At 34.7% G+C, this 23,268-nt stretch overlaps 2 protein-coding genes across 7 annotated transcripts in view; one reads left to right on the forward strand and one right to left on the reverse strand.

Annotated features, from left to right (window-relative positions):
* PLEKHG7 (pleckstrin homology and RhoGEF domain containing G7) overlaps window positions 1–1,817 on the forward strand; it is a 73,427-nt gene extending 71,610 nt beyond the window's left edge. For all 4 annotated transcript variants that reach the window (XM_005571855.5, XM_074007514.1, XM_005571858.5 and 1 more), the window contains 2 exons: window positions 240–337; window positions 1,305–1,817. In XM_005571855.5, the coding sequence (XP_005571912.3) occupies window positions 240–337; window positions 1,305–1,412 (206 nt within the window). In that variant the 3' untranslated portion in view covers window positions 1,413–1,817. The remainder of the gene's footprint in view (window positions 1–239; window positions 338–1,304) is intronic.
* A 1,841-nt stretch (window positions 1,818–3,658) lies between these two features.
* Window positions 3,659–23,268, reverse strand: part of EEA1 (early endosome antigen 1) — a 169,619-nt gene continuing 150,009 nt past the window's right edge. For all 3 annotated transcript variants that reach the window (XM_074007513.1, XM_005571853.4, XM_045365692.2), the window contains 8 exons: window positions 19,334–19,516; window positions 13,084–13,269; window positions 11,396–11,527; window positions 10,237–10,422; window positions 9,066–9,304; window positions 8,665–8,785; window positions 7,960–8,058; window positions 3,659–7,263 (listed from right to left, as the gene is read on the reverse strand). In XM_074007513.1, the coding sequence (XP_073863614.1) occupies window positions 7,141–7,263; window positions 7,960–8,058; window positions 8,665–8,785; window positions 9,066–9,304; window positions 10,237–10,422; window positions 11,396–11,527; window positions 13,084–13,269; window positions 19,334–19,516 (1,269 nt within the window). In that variant the 3' untranslated portion in view covers window positions 3,659–7,140. The remainder of the gene's footprint in view (window positions 7,264–7,959; window positions 8,059–8,664; window positions 8,786–9,065; window positions 9,305–10,236; window positions 10,423–11,395; window positions 11,528–13,083; window positions 13,270–19,333; window positions 19,517–23,268) is intronic.

Consider the following 23,268-nt stretch of genomic DNA (forward strand, 5'->3'; position numbering starts at 1 on the left):
AAGTCATGAGCTAAAGAAGAAAGGGTTTTTATAGAAGAGTGTGCTTTATTTGGACATAGTAGTGGAGTCTTGGCATTGAAACAAAATTAAAAAAAATTTATAACCTACATAAACCTCCCACCCTCATTAAAACAAAAATAAGCCAAATAGAAAACAAACCCCAGGTTCTTGTACTAAGAAATTGTTTGGATTTCATATGAAATGATTTGGCTTTTTGTCTTTGTAATATCTTTTTCTAGTCTTTGGGCTGAGAAATGCTTTTCTTATACAACACGAAAACAGATATCGACAGTGTACAGCAGCATTCTTATTACAAGCCCAAACGGAAAACATCAAAGTATGTATTTTAATGTTGTGGGTCTTTGATTCTTCAGAGTTTACATAAGCTCACTCCCAGCCTCTTAAGTAACAGTGAACGGAAAGTTTTGTATATTTCTCTCAACCACTTGGGAAGGGCAGATTTGGGAGGACGGGAGGGATACATCTAGTCCATATAATGCTCAAAAGCCTCAGTATTTACAATTTCCTCACACTTGCAGGGTTGAGGAACAATTTCCTCACGCTTGCAGAGTTCTCCTCCTGGAGAAGCTCAAGAGCTGCCTGAGTTCTGCAGTTTCTGTAGGAAATGGGGGAAGCATCGATTTGGATTGCATGATGAACTTTCAAGACGCTCCAATCAATTTCCTAAGTGCATATAATAGGATATTACCTTAAGGAGGGCCTGGTGCAATAACCATCTGTGTCAAGTCAGCTTGTCAACCTTTGAAAAACTGCCATTGTTTTTACAGCTATGAAGTTGAAAGAGCAGTTGCCTGACTCTGGTTTCTCTATCTTAGAAGTTTCTATTTTTGAATTTCCCCTGGTAGGCTTTCATCATAGCCACAATGTGGCCAGACAATAAATGCAATATTCAATTTCCTGGGTCACTGCCCTCTGTCTCTTTCAAATTATACTACAGGTTGAGAACTTGTTTCCACAGAGAATGGATATTCCAGCAATGCCATGTTCAAACTACATGTATTCTCAGTACTCATTTTTCTAATGAGTTATCATTGACTATTGTTTGATTACTCATAACTGTTATCCAATGTGCATACCATACTCACTTAGCCCATCTGCATTTTCCTGTATGATTAGAAGTATTTATATTAGATGTAAGAAAGAAAATATGCAAATGTTTCATTAGTCTTCAGTTTTAAAGAGCTGGTCAATAAATATAGCAGAAAATATTAGCCCAAATATGTGAGAAATTGTCAGCTTAACATTCTAATCTCTATTTATGTATTTTTTTCTTTTTTCAACAGAAAACATGGATGGCACAAATAACAACTGCAATTTCTTGCTTTACCAAGAGTCAGGAAACCAAGAAAATATCTTTATTCACATTGCCCGCTGAATCCTCTGAAATTTAGGGACCTAAAATAAGTAGCATGCCTTTTTAGAAGATTAGGGTTTAAGTTATTATTTCATTCAAACTTTTGTAACACTTAGCTAGTGATAAGCTAGAAGGAAATTTGCATTTTAAAGAAGTTCCAGAATTTGAAAATTTGAGCTAGGAAAATCCTCAGTATAGAGGAGTAATGACTGCAACAAGTTTGAACTCTGAGGAATTTCTTGACAGATACATACCGACATCCAGATTACCTTCTAATGCTTCCGTCAAGCTTGTAAGAGGTGTGAGTGAAGAAAGGTGCTCATTTGTAAAGGGTGAATGATCAGATAAATGGAGTATCAGAAGGAAAACAATGTTCACTGCTTGTGTCCAATATGAACTCCAGCATCTTACTTTGTGTGTATCTATAAAATAATGAAACCAATTTTCCTTCATGGCTTGTCAATCAGTCTTAACTGCTTTATAGTCCTGCCTCAAACACAATGATAGTTCTTTAGATACAAAGCTTGATTGTTCTTTTAATATACAAAGCGATAAATAAGTACATTTTAATAGCAGTTTTAAAATTCCTATTCTCAAACTCCTCTCAGGTATACTTTACAGTACTCTAACGTGGAAGTAGAAAACCCCAAAGACTAAATTCCATTACTTTAAGATAGCGGGGGGAAAAAAATCTGGGTTTCACCAGTTAACCCTTTTGCATGGCTTTTCTTGGCCTGTTGTGAAGTGTAGATTTTCATAGACATAGTAAGGTATCTGTCTCTTTATTTTTTGAAGAATGATGGTGTTTGCCATAAAAATACTTTCTGGTTTTGATTGGTGTGTGTGTGTGTGTTAGCACAGTACAGTCACTTAATTTTATTTGGCAGGACTTCAAATTTCTTCAGAATTTTTATCATGAAAGGCAGTTGGAATAATTATTATGACAGGACATATACTATTAACTACATTCAAGGAACTAGTTCTTAGGGTCAGATTATTGCATCAAATGAAGTCCACAAACTTCCACTTCAGGCTCGTACCTTTTGCAATTTGCAAAGTGAAAGTAGTAAATTTATCAAATTTGGTTGCAAGGCAACTGAAGCCTTAGCTGATTTTGTTAAGCTAAAGAATGGGATAGAGAGGATAATATTTGGGCAAGTCATGTGCACAGTAATTCCTTGAGGAAGGTGAAATTTCACCATGCAAACAAAGCAGTAAAGACAAGTGCAGCAGAAAGGCTTTTGTACAAGGCAAGCACTATTAGAATGGAGACTAATAATCTCTTTATAATAATGTCAGACATTTAATAGAAGAAAAAAATAAAAGGACAATCTGGAGGACAGTAACTATTGTTAATAGCTAAGAATAAATGAGGTGGGGGGAAGGCAAAGGGGAGAATAGACTTCAAGTGAATTTCTAGAGATGGCATCTGGATGGGACTAAAAGCAGTTATGTCCAGGAGAAGACAATATAGATTATGCAAGAGAGGATTTTTAAAGAAATTTCTGGCTGAAAAAAATTTTTTAATTAACAATCGTCTTGCAAATTTTTTAGATATAAACCAAACTCAGAGGTGAGCAGTGGACTAAGACGAGGTGACTTCTCAAACTCCTATAGTCCCATGAATCCAGCAACCACAGGCTGACTTACCTGTATAAAGGTAGTTGTCTCCCTCTGAATCTCATTAAAGGGAGAGACAGACTGACTAAATCAACAAAATATGTAAAACAGCTCAAGAATACGCTGCACATAAACTGGAATTCTATAAAGCTCACAAAATACATGTCTAATATACAACATATTAGATGCTTGAGGATATGCACATTAAACTCTTCAGAGGGTTTAGAATGAAGCACATCCAAATGAAGGGATCGTGGGGGTCGGAACAAAAACCATTCTAGAACCGTGGCACCCAGGAAGAAAAACAATGGCACATTGGGCCTTCCAAAAAGTATCTTTGCGGACAGGAAGGAGAAGAAAATAAATAAATAAAATTTTTAAGTATCTTTATGAAATAAGGGATTAATTACATATTTTTTATTTTTGTTTTTAGTTTTGTTAATTCTCTACAATATTAAATGGAATGTCTAAAACAAAATGGCATTAATAATTTCTCGAGATCAGGAATATAATTACTATTCTAAATTGAACAACATTAAAACACCACTGTCTATATCCAAGTGCAAAGTCCTAATATTCTGTAAATAAATTAATGCAAAATGGTTAATATAGTGTTCTCTCTTTTGTTAGACAAAACAGTTTATAGTCACAGAATACAACTAGTTTAGAAAGAAATGTTTTTTAATATAATATTTAAACATATTAAAAAAAACAAAAGCAACAATTTAATAAGGATCCTTCCATTGTTCTTTATACAGATTTAAATGCTGTCGTGTACTTTATCAGTTACATTTATAATTAATAACCTCCCAATCACTGAGTTTAGAAATTGCAGTATTTACTGAGCTAACCTTTCTCACAAAATAAGGCACAACTACATGATCACAAGTAGTAAACACAGTACAAATAATGAACCCAAAAACTAAATGAGAAAATGTTCATGCAAAAGTATCTACAGAAGTTATGAATATATGATCCAGTTCAAGGAATTACAGAATGTCATATACACAACTGCATTGTGTTACAATAAATTTATTACTTCTACACAGAAAGAACTTAGTGACTTCTAATTCTATTTTATACAATTTTACATCAATTTAGTAAGTTTATGCACAATATTCACATCTGCAACAATAACAAATTGATCATTAAAATTTGGGCTAAGGGCAATTAAGACACGATAATGTGTGGCACATGATAATTACAGAATACCATTCATCAAGCTCATGTCTAGGAATACTATAATGATGGCACATTTAAATTTTATGGATCAAATCATCCATGGTTTTACAGCCAAAGTGCATTTTTTAAAAAAAAACTCCTATAGTCAAACAGGTCATGAATATCAAAATATAAAATCATAATTTGCTCTCTACTTAAAAGCTAAACATTTTTATGCAAATGTAAGGTTAAAAAAAAGTGGCTTTAAAGTTCTCAAAACTATATAAAATAATCATAAAGACTTTTTAAGAGAGATGGGAAAATAACAAATTTGGCAGTTACTATTTAACATTACTGTCAGGAAACTATTAAAGTAGATAATTCCACATTAAGAGGTAGTTGAACAAAATGTTATTTATACACTGCACTGAGGTTTTTGTGTTTGTTTCCCTCATTTTTTCTTCAAAGGAACAAATCATATACCAGCAGCTTTGTCTTCTTTCTATTAAAAAAAAGTCTGTAGGTATAGTTTATTGTACACTAACCCAGCAAGACTTAATTTTAACTCACATTCTGTGCCGGGGTTTGGAATTTACTAACATTATGCCAATGTGCTTTTCATTAAAGCCAAGAGCAGTACATGCCAGCTCTAACTCACTGACAAAATAATAGTACCAGCAAACATGTAAAATGTACAGCCAATAAGGACTTCAAAGATGACTTTTTAATTAAAAGGAAAAAAATTAAAATTTTTGTTTTCAAAACACATTAAATTGGGGAGAGTTCATAGGAAAAAATGTTGGGTTTCATTTATATTATCAGTATAGTAGTCTATGGTAGGTAAATTACTTGGGACTTATGAAATGAAATTAGTTAGATAAAAATGAGAAAATCATTCAAACACCTATATATGGTTACTTGTCTTACAATTTTTTTGTGAATATGTTGGGGGTAAAGGGGAGACAGACAGAAGGCCTGGAGGGTGTCCAATTAGGAGACAAAGTGAACAAATATTCAAACCCAGATTTCTCATGGAATTTTATTATCTAAAAAAAAAAAAAAAAAAAGTGGTGCTGTGAACATCTGTGTTTTTCCAGCACACTTATTAAGTTATTTATATGTAAAATTACAGAATTAAAACTATTTGGAAGGATTTATAAGTATATAAAACTACATAAATAGTTCAGTTTATATTATCCAACTATTATTTTTAATAAAGAGCCACGGTATTTCTTCATTATATATGCTCAAGGATATATGTTTATCCAAGTCCAGGAACTTAATCGATGTTCTTAATAGCTAATGACAACAGGGTTTACTTAAAAATTTTTTTAAATAATTAAACAAATACGTAGTGATCTCTTTCAGTTTACATACATTGTAGGTATAGCATAAATATAATTTCATTTCAGAATATTTGAAAGCAAATGTATATTATAAACTAGTATAAATGAAATATTAACTACTGTTATAAAATGATTGCACTGAATGAATGTATAACTACATTTCTTCTTTAGAAAGATTAATAAACCAATTATTAATAACTTCTCTCTTGAGATGTTTTACAATTTTCCAAATTAATAAGACTATGCTAAATTAAAGTTCGATACCATTGTTCAGAATACAAATAAGCTAATTCTTAATTATCCTTACGGTGCTTAGCCATGTTGTTTTAGTTTTTATTGTAACTCTGGGATTCCTAAATATATTTGTTTTTGGTGACACTCTATTTCTAGGTGTTAGTTACTTAAAGGGAATTTCACAACAGTAAAACTGGGAACAGTTGATATGGAACACCAAATTCAGAACCATTTTAAGTCAATTTTACAACTTTTAAAAATTCTTCCCAATAGGGAATAAGAATAGAAAGTAAAATATTTAATGTCTTCTTACCATTTTATATTTTGTTTTCACCAATAAGACCACAGCAATATTAGTTACTAGCTTTAAGATGCAAAATTATAAAACAAATACATGAAGCTGACCTATGCTTGAAAAGGTTAAACCAAATAAAGGAAAAAATCAGATCTATGTAAAAAGCAAACTCAGGTTCCTGAAGATGCTAGAGAGACAAAATAAGGGTATGATATGCAGGCTGATCTCAAAAGACTTCCCACTTAAAAGAAACCGAGAATAAGAACATTATATAATGTTTATTATTCATCCTCCAACTGAGGGCTAGGGTAAGAGGCTTTCTAAGATTCTAAATGGACAATATGTGGGAGTTTAAGAAAGAGACAGAAAAAGACAAAGAAAAATTAACCCTATTCTTTGAAATACAACCCCAGATAACCATAAGTAAGCAAATTGATTTTACACAGGTTTTTATAAAATCCACCCAAGAAAATTTAATTAATATTGTTAAAACAGAAACCATTTTTGAATTCATGGTTACTACATATTTTAAGATAAACTGTATTGAGAACACCCAAGTAGTAAATTCATAACATAACAATGCAACTGAGCTATGAACCTACATATAAGAGAAAAAGGTAGAGGAAATGTTACAGTTCTGTGCATAACTTCACAAAGAGAATATTTAATATAATTAATGTGCTATTGTGCAACAAAAACAGCAACAAGTGATAATATCATCCATGTACATTTTTGTACATTAAATTTAGGAGAAAGAAGTAAGCTATGGAATTGCATTCTTCATTTGTGAATAATGAAATTATATTAAAAAAATACATTGCTATTTTCTGTCCAAAGTTTATTTACATTTCATTGGCTAATTCTAAACTTGGCATGAAAGCTATTCCAGGGGCTAAATGGGAAAAAAGTAATGAAAGATGATAAGGCCAAGTCTCACAAAAATAGAAGAGTTTTACTTGATATCCATAACATTCCAAAATATACTAATTCCTATTTGGTCTAGTATTGCAACCAATGTCCAAACCAAATAGTAGTCCAAGACCTCTATTAAGTACATTTATTAAAAATCTAATGTTAGTGTAATATTACTCTGAAGTTGGGATAACCCATTATCCTTGCAAGTCATTGAAACATGCATCACACACACGAACAGGCTTCTTGGAAGAAGGAGTTAAGGCATTTTTGGCTGAACATTCAGCACAGAAGATATTTCCACACTGTCGGCAGTGATGCTGTAAATGACAAAATTTAAACAATTTTAAGAATAAAAACTATACCAAAAGTATTATGAAACTACATGAATACCACCAACTACATTGTGAAGGTACATTAGCATTAGAAATATTTAATGATATAATGTTTCAATATGTTAACTTAATCTCTTTGTTATAATTAAATTGAATGTTTCCTATTTATCAAACACTATGCTAAACATTTTATATAGAATTTATCACGGAACTCTCAAAAGAACCAGAGGAGGCATTTAAAAAGTGTTTATAAAGTATCTCTATCCAATGAAAAACTATTCCTAATTCCCAAATGTTTCAGGCACTAATGTCTCCAATAGAAATATAAACTGAAGTCATAACACAATGGTAGTATTTAGAATATATTTTAAAAATATCTCTGCTTTTTCTTCCTTTAAAGAACCCGATGATTACTAAAACATGAGTTTAATGTTGGCGCACTGGTTCAGAAAATGATTGTCCCAGACAGCAACTAAGTTGGAAGACTGAATTTAAAAGTAAAATTCAAACACATATACTAACCAGAAGCTAGACTGCATGAAGTTTAGTTATTCTATGTTGTTGTTAAAGTTTACTGATAAACAGAAAATTATTCGATCAAATGAAGGACTATTTTGATGGTTAAAACATTATCAGTGAGAAATGAAATCCAGAAACAGTTATATGAACAAAAGTATTTACCCGTCTCACTGTTACTGAAAAGCCTTTCCCACAGGCCATACAGTTTTGTACTTCATTGTCTTCGGCCCACTTTCTATTCAACGCTTGTGTATGTTTGATCTGTTTTTCAAAAAAGTATCGATATATTTATTATACTACTCAACATTTTAAAGAATCCTAGATTATTTCTAACTTGCTGCCAGAGTTCTATGAAATTTTGACAATATGACCCATGAAATAAAATTTTTAAAAATCAGAAATACACTGGTCAGCTTCTATTGTCAAAAGTAGCTATATTCATAAATCTGAAAGACCAAATAAAATTCATGGAATTTTATTCCTGAAACATCTTGCTAACTTTTGCTGATTTCCAATTCATTCTAAACATAATCATGAATCTTTCCTGGTAACTCTGAGCATATACTCAGATCACTTCTTTAAAACATACTGACTCATATATTCTTTGGTATTCTTGAATTTTGTAGTTCTTTCCGTATACTAACAATTCATGAATGACATGGCTTCCTAATGAATCTCTGAGGTCTCTGAAACAAGTTCTTTACTTTTATATTTAAGTATACATAAAACCTACAATACTGCTAAACAGACAGTAGCTATTTGAAAGTATTTATAAAACATGAGATTTTTTTAAAAGTTAAAAATATGCTTTTCACTAATAAGTCAATTCTAGACTAAAAAACTGCCTCATATCAATAGTTGACTGACCTGAAGTGATTGGTTTTCTCTGCCCAGCTCCTGCACTGCTGCAGTTGTATTATCCAACTTTCTTTGCAATTCTAATACTTTGGTTTGAAGCTTTTCTATTTCACCTTCTCCTTTAAGACATCTGGAATAGATTGCAAAGAGGTAATTTTTTAGAAAACCATTAAAGACCCTTCTAGGGTATAGATAACGGACTACTTTAGTAATTTAAAATATATAATACATTAATTTTGACTATCTGATTGTTTTACAGATTAATTTTTAAATTAATATTTATAACTTAAATACCTATAGAGGCTTATGCACTTTTCTCAAGATTCTTCTATTTTTAAAAACTATGGAATATGACAATCTTTTTATCACTTACAATGGAAATAAACTTAATTTTACTAGGTATCAATCACCTTTCCAGTAGTGCTCTCCTTTCATCTTGATTATTCTGAACCGTTGCTTCTAATACTGCAATTTCACCCCGTAAGTCATCCGTTTGTTTCTCAAGCTCACTAACTCTCCGTTGACTAGATTGCCACTCCTTCTTCACAGTGCCTAAGTTTTCATTTAATGCTGTAATCTGCATGGTAAGTTTAGCCTCATTTTCTTCATGCTTCTTCATTCCTACTTCCTTTTCTTTTATTTCAGAATGCTGATAAAAAGGAAAAGTGGGGGGAAAATCTATTACAAAAGTAGTGCAAAATAAATGTGATTTATTAAATTTAAAATATTGGCAATATAAATACTATTGCTTCTTTGGGAATGGAGGCAGGAGAACATATTTCATTACACATTAATAAAACTGATTCCACAAGCATCTATGTAATACGAATTGGCTCAAAGGTCAAAATGCTGAAATGATGGATAGTGACCATCATAATGGTGAGCTAAAGTGACACAATATGAGATCTTTTTCTCCACCAGAGCAGGAAAGACACATATGGTTAGGGATAGCAAGGTGCCCTAGAGACAAAGCTGAAATTTCCTTATTCCTCCCAATTCCATATGCTTTCTTTTCTCTATCAGTCTGCCAAAAACCATTATGAAACCTTCAAATGACTGTTTGAAGTTAAAATTGAAACTCTTCAACTAAAACATTCAATGGCCAAGTTATCTGGGCATATTTGGACTTAATTCAACAGAGGAAAGCCAGATGCTTCCCATCTGGCATGTGCAACTTAGGAAAGGAAAAGCAGACTTTGTTCATCATAATTTCAAACTCAAGTTTCCGCTCCCCCTTATCAACATTCGCTTTGACCCAACAAATGGGTTTCACATGACTAGCATTCACACCATTTACCAGATCTACATAGTTGTGCAGTTATTTGGTTTCTGACACTAAAAAAAAAAGAAGTTTTTAAAATTTTATTTCATTTCAGTGTTCACTTATATAAACAGAAATATGGTTACAGGGTAAAATATTTCCAACCACATGTCAGCTATTTAAACAAATAAGATCTCCTTAATCAAAAACTAAAATGTTAGGAAAGCATTTTAATCAGATCTCATAAGTAGAATAGTCCTCTCACTGGATTGATTTAAAGCTCTACTGCAAAACATACTTCCCCTGATTAACTCACTGACCAACTTAGCTTCTTTCTCAATAAATTCTTTCTTCAGTTCCTCTTCTTCCTTTTTCACCTGGTCTTTTAGTATCTGCTGATTTCTCTTCTCCTGCTCAACAGCTGCCTTCAGGGAGTCTGCTTTTCCTTGAAGTTCTAATTTCTGCTGAATTAGAAGCTGTTTAGCATCCTTAAGATTTGTTATCTCCTATTGAAAAAGTAGGGCCAAAAATAAATCATCCTTCATAGTAAATATTTCAAAATGTAGCTAAAATTTATGCAATTTATTACAATAGATTGAATATAGGTTTTACCCACTTACGAAATTCTTAAAAGTTCAGTATTTTAAACAATTGGTTAAAAAGGTGCAAGATTATATGTCCTGCTCAACAATCATTTAAATCCAGGTGACAAAAAATGTATACGTTTTGATTATGTGGAGAAAGAAAACAAACTGTACTCTCTACTTTGCCTTTCCTCACTTAACATTTACTGATCATCATTTAGTTATCACACATTGAGTTAGGTTCTGGGGACATAACATAAAGATGAATTATACACATTCCCTGATTTAAGGAAGTCGCATTCTAGAGGACAGAGGAACATAAAGGGATAATTAATTAAAAACCAAAATGAAAACTATGCTGACAGACACAAAGGGCATTATGAGTGCTCTCAAGAATCTAACCTTTTTTAAGAAATTAGTATTTTACAAAGCAAATAATAAACAATTAGTTTTCTTCAATGGGTACCCTGTTTATGCTTATAACAGGTAAAATGTTAAAAATAACAGATTATGAAAGGACTTTAGGAAGAAAAATAATTGAATAAACAATCCCTTTAAATCTTACTTCTAAACTCTTTCATATTTTGAAATTTACTACCCGTGAGCATAATTTTCTAAATCAATACATCTCTTGATTATCATTTCATTGAGATTGAAACTCTTAGGGTTACTTTGCTTCATTTGGTAATGTAAAAACAAATGTAACAATTTCAGTATGTGTACAGGTATTATGCAATACAAAAGCACTCTGGCAAGAGTATTTGTCAGAAACAACAGAACAATTTGCCTAGCACACAGCAAGTTCTCAATAAATAAATAAATATGTATTTGTATATATATTTCTTTAAAGAACAATATAACACAGAAGGCAGGAAAAATGATTATCTTAACATACCTTTATGCTTTCTTGTTTGTGGGACTTGAGTTCTTCATTTAGTTTAGTGATTTCTTTTTCTTGCCTACATTTAATTTCTTCTATCTCTGCCAATTTAGACTTTTCATTTACTAGTTCTTTTTCTTTCAGTGACTGTAGAAAAATGATATATTTTAAAATAATTTTAAAGCAAATGCTTAAATGAAAATGGGTGTAATAAAAATGACTGCTACTATTGATGACACTGGCTCCTGCCCCTTTCTACCTAACTTGGGCAAATTACTTACCCTTTCTTGGTTCTTGCGTGTTTCCTTATTTATACAGTGTGAACAATAATAATAATTGTAAACATTAAATAGTTATAGTTAATATTGTGAGATAAAGAGTACCTGGTCAGAGTAATGATGTTGTAAAATTTAGCTAAAACTACCATTCTTACTCTTATAACTCCTATTTTATTACTATCACTATCTTTATATAAGGCATCTAGTTAGGAGCACTACATATTATCTCAGTTAATCTCTAGTATATGTAGATTTTTAAATCTCCATTTTCTAGGTAAGGAAACAAAGGTTTATGAGACATGAAATAATCTATCAGAGGTAGAGCCAAAAACAAAGCAAGTCTGTCTGATGTAAAGCTCTCACAACTAAACTCCTATAAACAACAGTTCTTTTTCTTTTTGAAACAGGGTCTCATTCTATCACCCAGGCTGGAGTGCAGTGGTAAGATGATGGCTCACTCACTGAAGCCTTGACCTCCCAGGCTCAAGCTATCCTCCCACCTCAGTCTCCCAAGTAGGTGGGACTACAGGTGTGCACCACCATGCCCGGCTAATTTTTTTTTTTTAATAGAGACAAGGTCTCACTATGTTGCCCAGGCTGATCTTGAACTCCTGGGCTCAAGCACTCCTTCCTCCTTGGCCTCTGGGAGTGCTGGGATAACAGGCATGAGCCATCAAACCTGGCCTTATGAACAATAGTTCTGTCAGAATTCTCTAAACCTGAAGCACAAATCATGAATTTCATTCCAGCTTCACCATCACCACACCCACAAAACATTTTTAAATTAAATTTCAGGAACTGAACCACTCAGAATATACCAAGAATTTTAGGGATTATACACTGCAGAGTAATATCCTGTCAGCTAATACGAATGTATGATTTCAACTATAAAACAAAAAATAAACTCTTCCCTAGGATCTGAATTTTTCTTTCATATAGAATTTAAAGTGATTTTTAAAATGTACTGGTCATCTATTAATAAATGAATGCTTTCAACTTTGTAACTTAATAAACTCCTTAGACATTCTGGTTCTTAATTTTAAGAATCCTTAACACACTTCAGAATTATTTCTAGATCTTTTATTATCTCATTCACGCATCTAAAGGAAAACGTTATATGAGAAATAGTTGAGGAACTATATTATCTTTCTTGAAATAACCAAGGATCTATGGTGTGAAAAATTGATTTGTTTGTAAAACTAAAAAGGGCAGTAAGAAAAAAGGGTAGAAATAACTAGGAGGCCATTAAGAAGTACTTCCTAGCACTAAAATCCCAATAATCAAAAGTGTCAGAAACTAGAGGTCCCTCTGAGAGAGCTGTTGAAAATAAGGATGATGCCTGTACTGAATAAGAGGATTGACTGGATGATCTCTAAGACAATTGTAACTCTAAGATTGTAGATTTAGGTCAGAAACATGCAATACCTTTTCTTTCTGAATGTCTTGTAGTGCTTTACATCGCTCCTGCAATTGCTGTTCTTTCTTTGCTGAATCCTGCTCCAATGTAGCCTTGGCAGTCTTTAGTTCTTGAATCAATTTATTTTGATTTCCAATTTGATTTCTGTTTGAAATCAAGTCCTCCTGTGCTAGAGAAAGCTTCTCTTCTATGGACTTACAAAAACAATTTTCCCAAATTATTATATGCCATGTTTTTAGTTAATTCAACAGAAACATAAGTTAATATAAACATTGTAGAAAGCAATATACTAAAAAAAATGGCATATTATACCCATCAGTAAGACCAGGTAAAAGAGAAAGAATTCTAAAATATTAACTCTCTTGCTTATAGAAAACATTTATAATATAAAATATTTAGTAAAATGGAAGCAATTCCAAAGCCTCTAAAAATAATCTATTTACTAATAAATATTTAAAGTATTTGCTGAATGTTGATCACATCTTCAATACTGGCTAGTTGATATGAAAGAATACCAAGTAAGTAGGGACCATATCAGATACACTCAGAGAACATATATATGGTTAAAGTCATAAGGCAATGTGAAAGAAAACAATTTTAAAAGAGATATAATTAAATGCTTCATTATGCATACATATACATTTGGTAGGTTCCATGATGTCCCTTGACATGCTAAAAATAGTAATAAATAGTATGGTGTTATGACATAGTGGTTTTTGTCCAGGGTTCCTGAATCAAAACTCCCATGTCCTTTGTTACAGTTTTTTGCTACAATGTTGGGTAGGTTAGGTCTCAGGAAACAGAATCTCCTCTCTTGCCCTCCTTCCACTGGTCCCTAGGCAGGCCTCTAATCTTCTTCCCCACCCCACTTTCTGATTGTGGGTCTTAAGACTCCTCCCTGAGAGGGTCCTGCCTCATACCCTGGGTGAAAGAATGCTTCCATAAAAATCCAAGAGGACTGGGTTTGGGGAACTTCTAGATAGCTGAACATATGGAGGTTCCTGGAGGGTGGCGTGCCCCTTCCCCCATATCGCCCTACACATCTCTTCATCTGAATTCTCTGTAATATCCTTTATAATAAATCAGTAAATGTAAATAAGTTTTCCCTGAGTTCTGTGAGCTGTTCCAGCAAACTAACTGAACCCAAAGAGGGTGTCATGAAAACCCTAACTTGAAACCAGCTGGTTGGTCAGAAGTTCTGGAAGCCTGGATTTATGATTGGTGTTTGGAGTTGTAGGGAGCAGTCTTGGGGATTGAGCCCTCAATCTGTGGGATTTGACACTATCTCTAGAGAAATAGTGTTAGAATTGAATTGGAAGACGCCCAGTTGGTGTCTGCTTCTTGGTGTGTGTATGGGAAAATCCCCCTATGTTTGGTCACAGAAGTCTTCTGTGTTGATAATTGTTGCGGTATGAGAGTAGAGGAAAAACACAATTTGAGAGAGTTTTTCCTGAAACAAATAGGAAGGATTATTTTGTCACAGAATAAAAATAACTACTTCACAGCTGACAACCTGATCAAGTCAATGAAAAGAGAAAATTCGGCCGGGCACGGTGGCTCAAGCCTGTAATCCCAGCACTTTGGGAGGCCGAGACGGGCGGATCACGAGGTCAGGAGATCGAGACCATCCTGGCTAACACGGTGAAACCCCGTCTCTACTAAAAAATACAAAAAAAAAACTAGCCGGGCGAGGTGGCGGGCGCCTGTAGTCCCAGCTACTCGGGAGGCTGAGGCCGGAGAATGGCGTGAACCCGGGAGGCGGAGCTTGCAGTGAGCTGAGATCCGGCCACTGCACTCCAGCCTGGGCTACAGAGCGAGACTCCGTCTCAAAAAAAAAAAAAAAAAAAAAAAAAAAAAAAAGAAAAGAGAAAATTCAGCCAAACATCTGAGGCTGTATCCTGAGAAGGCACACTATTCTCTTCTCATCTATATCGTAGAAGCAGTGATTGTCATTTAACATCGTCCATAGTTGTTGACTGTTTTAAAGCCCAAGTATTTTGAAGAGAAGAAGCTGGGGAAAGGGGAAGTTTTTTCACTCATTACACTTCATTTGGGGATAAATATGGTAACAGGTAGGTAATGGGTATGGTAAGAACCTTGCCACTCTCAGCTGCTACTGCGAAGAATCAGCAGGGTAAGAGATCCAATTGATCTCTTCCATCAGATCTGGAAAAAGCTGATCTTTCTTAATCTAGAGGTACAGTTCCTTTGAAAAGGAGGCAGAAAACGTAATTTAGGAAAGGATCCCTGCTGAGTAGGCTTGTATACAACAAGTATTCTGTTAAAAAAAATGAAATAAAGATCTTATTTATGAGGATTCTTAAGCTTCCTGAAAAAGAAAGTTTACTTCTTACCAGTAACCCAGTTATACCTTTCTGATATAAATTAAATCTTAATTTTCAATGACTGCCAGTAGAACACTAAACCCCTTGAGGCTTTTTTCAGGAAAGAATTAACATCAGCTAGTTCTTTACTAATCAGGCAGCTAACCATTAATTGAGAACACTGTTAAGACAGAACAGGAGGGTACAAGCTGGTCTCTGTCTTAAGGGAGTTGAGTACATCGCCTGAAAAGCAGAACAGGCATGTAAAATGGAAGCTATGCAGGGCAGGAGGGTATACGCTATGTGCCAAATGCACAGAAAACCAGTGTGAGACGCTGTGGAGCGGGGTTTACAGAAAGCTCTATAAAACATGTGGGAACTGACCTATGGGTCACAAAGGGTGAGAGTGATTTCACATAAAAAAGGAGAAAAGTTGACAAAGTCCAGTTCAAACAGTCTACAACAACTATAATTAGTTAATAGAGATCCTGATCTAATGTTTAAAAATACCAAGGCTTGTTAGAGCCTGGAAAGCACCCCTAACCTCTAACCACAAGATTTCCAAAAAGCCCATGGTTTAAATAACAGCCTATAAAATTGTAAACTCACTAAACCCAGTGACTTATTTTTTAAAGTCAAGCTCAAAATTTGGACTGCTCCATGAAATCTTTTCTGAAGATGCCAAGACATACTGTTTTCCCCTGCCTCTGAGCTTTCATCTGTCATTCAATGACACAGATGAACATTTATACTGTCATGCATTTTATATGTTCTTTTCGTCTTTCTTATTGCAAATTATAATAATATTGCATATTATTTCATCTGCTCAGCATCTCTTCCCTCAGAGAACCCCATCTCTCATTCCATGGTTTTGTTGGGACTATCTTTCACCCATCTACTCCTCTTGAATAGGCAAATCCCTAAATGGATCAAATACCAACCTTGACCCTGATTATGCCAATCACATTATAGTACCCCAGTAAACAAATGATTTCTGCAGTGTTCTATGGTAGCTATTGTTTTTGTCTATTCAGAAAGTTTTCCCATTCTTTCTTAAAACAAAACAAAACAAAACACACCCTTCATATTTTTAGTTGTTTTTACTTGATTTCTGATGCAATGTTATAGAGAGAGTACTAGGCTAAGAAGATTTACATTTAATTCTAAATCTATTATCCTAGAATTTTCACTTCACTCAGCGTGTAAATTTTACAGCTAAATTCTACCCCTACCTTTCCTGGACAACACAGAGTAGTGCACAGCATAACCAATCTGAAATATCCAGTCAACAAACTTAAGTACTTCATAAGTAATCCAGCAGATGGGGCTAAAGGCATAGATCAGGCCAGGCTACCTTTCACTTTACCGATGTCTAGAATAGACATTGTTAGCCCATGCTGTGCACTGCCAACCCATGGTAGATAGCGTTGACATAGGTGGGTGTCACGTTACAAGGCTCTGAATCTCGCCTCTTCTCTCTCTTATATACAAGACCATACAACATCACTGAAGCAAAAGAAAAATAATAACTGATGGCCATCTCTTATCTAAGTCTATAAATATCTGAACTTCCCTAGGAATTTACCATTAAAAAAAAATTAGCTTCCTAAGTAGTTCATACACTTCTCATTTTAAAAGCATTTATATAACATTTAACAATCTTTTGTATAAAAAATTCTAGTGAAATGATGAAAGAATGGCAGACTTTGAATCAGAACTAAGATTTAACCATGGTCCTGTTATTGTATAGCAGTAGTCCTGTCTTCTCTGCAAAAGGAAGCACTGGGCCTGCTCTCTTTGGCAAAAGAAAGCTTTGGAATAGAGGATCTATCCAAGGTCTCTTAATAAGTTGTAAAACTCTATGGCAGCCTTGTCCCTCAGCTTTCTCTTTTTGCCCTTATTTACATTTGAGTTACTCTTTAATGTATGAAATTATTAGTACACAACATAGCTTTCAAGCATAATAAAAATCGCTGGCTTAATGCAAGAATATCAATCAAATCAATTAACATTGATGATTTAATGTTTGTTCCTGTTACTAGTTTATGCTTTGGGTAAATGACATCCATATGGAAAGAGTGTGATTTCTATAAGACTCTTCCAATCAATCATTAAGTTTCATCTCTTCCATCACCTAAATATCCTTCAAATTCATGCACTTTTCTCCATCCTTGCTATTACCAGCCCACACCACCATCATCTTGCGCTTAGACTACTGCAAAGTCTCCTTTCTGGTCTTCACATTCAGCCATGTTTCTCATTCCTGAATCTGTAGTGAGTCATTTGCCTAAAATACAAATGTAAGTAACTCCCTTTAGTGGTTCCTCACTGTTTTTAGGCTAAGCCCAAACTCTTCCACAAAGCTTCCTTGACTTTCAATACTTTCAATAGTGTTGTAAGGACAAATAATAATAATTTAACACTACCTAAATCTTGTGTGGTATTTTTTCTTAATAACAACTATTGCTAATTTTTACCTCCAGATAGATAGATACATAGATACATAGATAGATATACAGATATTCTACTGGCACTGTGAAAATTATTTTACCCAATTTCCTATCTCTTTGTCAAATCCTTGCAGCCAGGTATGGGTTCAGCCCTTTTGTTTTTTCTCTCTCTCCCATTAATCTCCTCTATTACATCCTCTTTCACGTTTGTTCTAATCAACTTATACCTCGACTATTAGAATTTATGGAGAAAGAAAGTAACCTCTCAACTCATCTCTCCACCACTAGTCTATTCCAGGTCCAATCCAAGCTGTCTGCAAGCCACTACTAGGTTATTTTCTAAAGTACTATTTTCTTCATTTTACTCCTCTATTTAGACTTTTCACTTTTTCCCCTCAAATATAAAATCCAATCATCTTTGCTAGGCATCTAAGATACTTCACAATTTAGATTCAACCTTTTAAACCTTAATTCCAAACATAAACTAGTATGCCAGCAAGGCAATTATGCTAACTATGTGCTTGCTTTACTCATTCTTACTACGGCACTTTTTCTCCAATATGCCCCTGAATAAAATGACCTTTCTCAGGAGTCTCTATGTATTCAAATTCAGGACCTAATCAAGTCCCACCTCCTTCATAATTCCCTATAACAGCCTATGGATAAAATATATGCTCTCTATCTAAATAAAACATTTTAATATTCTTTCATTCTCAGAATTTTGCAATATGTACTTTATATTAAATAAACAAAAATCCCAAACACAGGAAAGAAACAGAGAAAGAATTTCCCCTTAACAAAAAGAGAGAGAGGAAAAAAAACTGGTTGAACCTTCTGTGAGAGAACACAAATATTCAATTTTCCTTAGAAAACTGGTACTTTCCTGTGACCTAAAAATTGTTTACCCTTTTCCCATTATCCTTAAATTTAATAAACTTGATACTTTATCTAATCAAATAATGTTACCAAAGACAAAATTTATATACATTGTTATATAATTAAGGGTAAGTTTATTTTGAGCTATAATCTCCTAATTTTAATCATTAGGCAATCCAGTAATATTGGGAACTTGACAAATATTATAACTAAAGTCAGAATTGCCTGACAAGCAATGGTAAAATTGCTTGCATTTTTTCACAAGCGGTTTATATTTAGAACTTAACAGCAGCCTATCTTTAAAGTTATTTGCACATAAAGACAGCATAATATTTACATAAGTTAACAGTGTCACAATTAAGATATATCCAAATTATCTTACTATTACAAATACGTCATTTTTAAATGCCCACATTTATGTATATCATTATTTCGTTATAATATAAAACAATTTTTTAAAGCATGCTAATACAAAAGTAATTTAACAGAAAACAGCATACTATTCCACAAATACTAACATTTCCTTGTCCATTTGGATTCAAATAGATCATTTAATGAATGTCTATAAAACTTACTGAGATTTTATAGTACAGTATAGTTTACTATACCTTAAGATCTTGCCTGGTGGCTAGAAGTTCAGATTCCTTCCCATAGAAATCAGACTGAAGCTGTCTGAAAGTTTCCTGACTTTTTTCATAGTTGTTTTGTAATACTGATATTTTCTCTTTCTCTGCTGCAAGTTCCTGGGCTGCCTGTGTTAACTGCTGCTGTAGTTTATTCTCAAGCTCTGTCTGAAACATACAATAGTTATTTAAAACAGTATGCATTCCAAAAACCAATTACAAATATAAAGTAAAATCCAGACACCTAGAAGAAAATTCCAAACAATAAGATGAACTGTACTTACGCCTCAAAATTCTACCTCAATGGGGTAAATTACTTATAAAGTCAAAGAATTACAAAATCTTAACAAGTCTCAAGTTAAAAACCATAAAACACAAAATTAATTAATTTTTTTTAAAGGCATTTCACTGGGAAGTACTATCAGGTGTCAGGAGAAAGAGTAACAACTACATTCTGTGGGAACATGCAGTGCTAGGTGCCTCAGCTGACATAATTTAAGGTGGAACTAAGGGAAACTTGTACATGAAAGAAAGTAAGAAGCCATTACTTTCTTGAAGTATTAATATATAGTTTCTACTCTTGGAAATGCAAGAATAACTTAAGAAATTCTACAGGTCATCTTAATTAATATCGAGGCAGAAAAAGAAAATCTCACAAAGTTTTAAAGCTCCCGTAAACTCTAAACTTGTCTTTAGTCTTCAAGAAGATTCAGTAGATATGCACAAATTATGACATAGTTAAAACATATACATATGCATAGTATGAAAATAGTTATTTGACTTTCAAAATACACTACTCCAATAAAATCACTGTTGAAGTCATTAGTAACTGCCATGTTCCAAAATCCTATATTCTTATCCTTTTTAACACCTCACTTGACCTCTCAGTTGTACCTGATACAGTTGATTATGTCTCCTTCTAGAAACACTTTCTTCAACTGGTTTCCAAGGTACCTTATATTTTAGGTTCTCTTCCTACCTTACTGGTCATAACTTCTCAAAATCTTTTACTAGCTCCTTTTCCTCTGCTACTTCTGTGAATGTTGAGACACCCCAAAGTTCTATTGCTGACCCTCTTTTAATCCATACACTCTCTCCTTAGAAGATCTCAACAAGGCCAGACATGGTGGCTCACGCCTGTAATCCCAATACTTTGGAAGGCCGAGGTGGGTGATCACTTGAGGTCAGGAGTTTGAGACCGGCCTGACCAACATGGTGAAACCCCGCCGCTACTAAAAATCCAAAAATTAGCCGGGCGTGGTGGCGTGCACCTGTAATCCCAGATACTCAGGAGGCTGAGGCAGCAGAATTGCCTGAACCCAGGAGGCGGATGTTACAGTGAGCCAAGATCACACCACTGCACTCCATCCTGGGTGACAGAGAGTCACTATCTCAAAAAAAAAAAAAAAAAAAGAAAAGAAAAGAAAAGAAAAGAAAATCAGATCTCAACTAGTCCCAGGCTTTAAAGATCTTCTTTACAACTGACTCCCAAATTTATGTCCCTAACTGCTCTAACTGCAACCTTTCCATCCGAACTCTGGATTCTTATATCCATGTATCTTCCTGATGTCTCCACTTGAATGACTGACATATCTATATCAAGCAGAAATCTGGATTCCTGACAGCAGCCATGAGCATCAAAAAGCTGCTACTTCTGAGTCTGGCTTGGGGAGGGGGGCCCGCCAAGCTGAGGCTTGAGTAGATAAAGTGGCTGGGAAGCTTGAACTGGGCAGAACTCACCACAGCTCAACAAGCCCTACTGCCTCTAGACTCCACCTCTGTGGGCAGGGCATAGCTAAACAAAAGGCAGCAGACAACTTCTGCAGACTTAAACTTCCCCATCTGACAGCTCTGAAGGGAGCAGTGGTTCTCCCAGGATGGCATTTGAGCTCTGAGAATGGAGAGACTGCCTCCTCAAGTGGGTCCCTGACCCCCAAGTAGCCTAACTGGGACACACCTCCCAGTATGGGCTGACAGATACCTCATATAGGCAGCTGCCCCTCTGGGATGAACCTTTCAGAGGATCAGGCAGCAATATTTACTGTTCTGCAATATTCACTGTTCTGCAGCCTCCACTGGTGACACCCAGGCAAACAGGGTCTGGAGTGGAACTCCAGCAAACTCCAACAGATCTGCAGCTGAGGGACCTGACTGTTAGAAGGAAAACTAACAAACAGAAAGGAATAGCATCAACATCATCAAAAAGGTCATCTACACCAAAACCCCATCTGTAGGTCACCAACATCAAAGACCAAAGGTAGATAAAACCACAAAGATGGGGAGAAACCAGAGCAGAAAAGTTGAAAATTCTAAAAATCAGAGTGCCTTTTCTCCTCCAAAGGATTGCAGCTCCTTGCCAGCAACAGAACAAAGCTGGATGGAGAATGACTTTGACGAGTTGACAGACATAGGCTTCAGAAGGCCTACGTCTTAATAACAAACTTCTCTGAGCTAAAGGAGGATGTTCGAACCCATTGCAAGCAAGCTAAAAACCTTGAAAAAAGATTAGACGAATGGCTAACTAGAATAAACAGTGTAGAGAAGACCTTAAATGACCTGATGGAGCTGAAAACCATGGCATGAGAACTTCGTGATGCATGCACAAGCTTCAACAGCCAATTTGATCAAGTGGAAGAAAGGGTATCAGTGACTGAAGATCAAATTAATGAAATAAAGCAAGAAGACACAGTTAGACTAAAAAGAAACGACCAAAGCTGGCAAGAAATATGGACTGTGTGAAAAGACCAAATCTACATTTGATTGGTATACCTGAAAGTGATGGGGAGAATGGAACCAAATTGGAAAACACTCTTCAGGATATTATCGAGGAGAACTTCCCCAACATAGCAAGGCAGGCCAACATTCAACTTCAGGAAATACAGAGAACGCCACAAAGATACTCCTTGAGAAGAGCAACCCCAAGACACATAATTGTCAGATTCACCAAGGTTGAAATGAAGGAAAAAATGTTAAGGGCAGCCAGAGAGAAAGGTTGGGTTACCCACAAAGGGACGCCCACCAGACAAACAGTGGATCTCTCGGCAGAAACCCTATGAGCCGGAAGAGAGTGGGGGCCAATATTCAACATTCTTAAAGAAAAGAATTTTCAACCCAGAGTTTTATATCCAGCCAAACTAAGCTTCATAAGTGAAGGAGAAAGAAAATCCTTTACAGACAAGCAAATGCTGAGATTTTGTCACCACCAGGCCTGCCTTACAAGAGCTCCTGAAGGAAGCACTAAACATGGAAAGGAACAACTAGTACCAGCCACTGCAAAAACACCCCAAATGGTAAAGACTATCGACTCTATGAGGAAACTGCATCAATTAACGGGCAAAATAACCAGCGAACATCATAATGACAGGACCAAATTCACACATAACAATATTAACCTTAAATGTAAATGGGCTAAATGCCCCAATTAAAAGACACAGACTGGCAAATTGGATAAAGAGTCAAGACCCATCAATGTGCTGTATTCAAGAGACCCATCTCACATGCAAAGACGCACATAGGCTCAAAATAAAGGGATGAAGGAAGATCTACTAAGCAAATGGAAAGCAAAAAAAACCAGGGGTTACAATCCTAGTCTCTAATAAAACAGACTTTAAACTATCAAAGATCAAAAGAGACGAAGAAGGCCATTACATAATGGTAAAGACATCAGTTCAACAAGAAGAGTTAACTATCTTAAATATACATGCACCCAATACAGGAGCACCCAGATTCATAAAGTAAGTCCTTGGAGACCTAGAAAGAGACCTAGACTCTCACACAATAATAATGGGAGACTTTAACACCCCACTGTCAATATCAGACAGATCAACGAGACAGAAGATTAACAAGGATATCCAGGACCTGAACTCAGCTCTGCAACAAGCAGACCTAACAGACATCTACAGAAATCTCCACCCCAAATC

This window comes from Macaca fascicularis, chromosome 11 (genome assembly GCF_037993035.2).
Source record: "Macaca fascicularis isolate 582-1 chromosome 11, T2T-MFA8v1.1".
NCBI classification, from domain to species: Eukaryota; Metazoa; Chordata; class Mammalia; order Primates; family Cercopithecidae; genus Macaca; species Macaca fascicularis.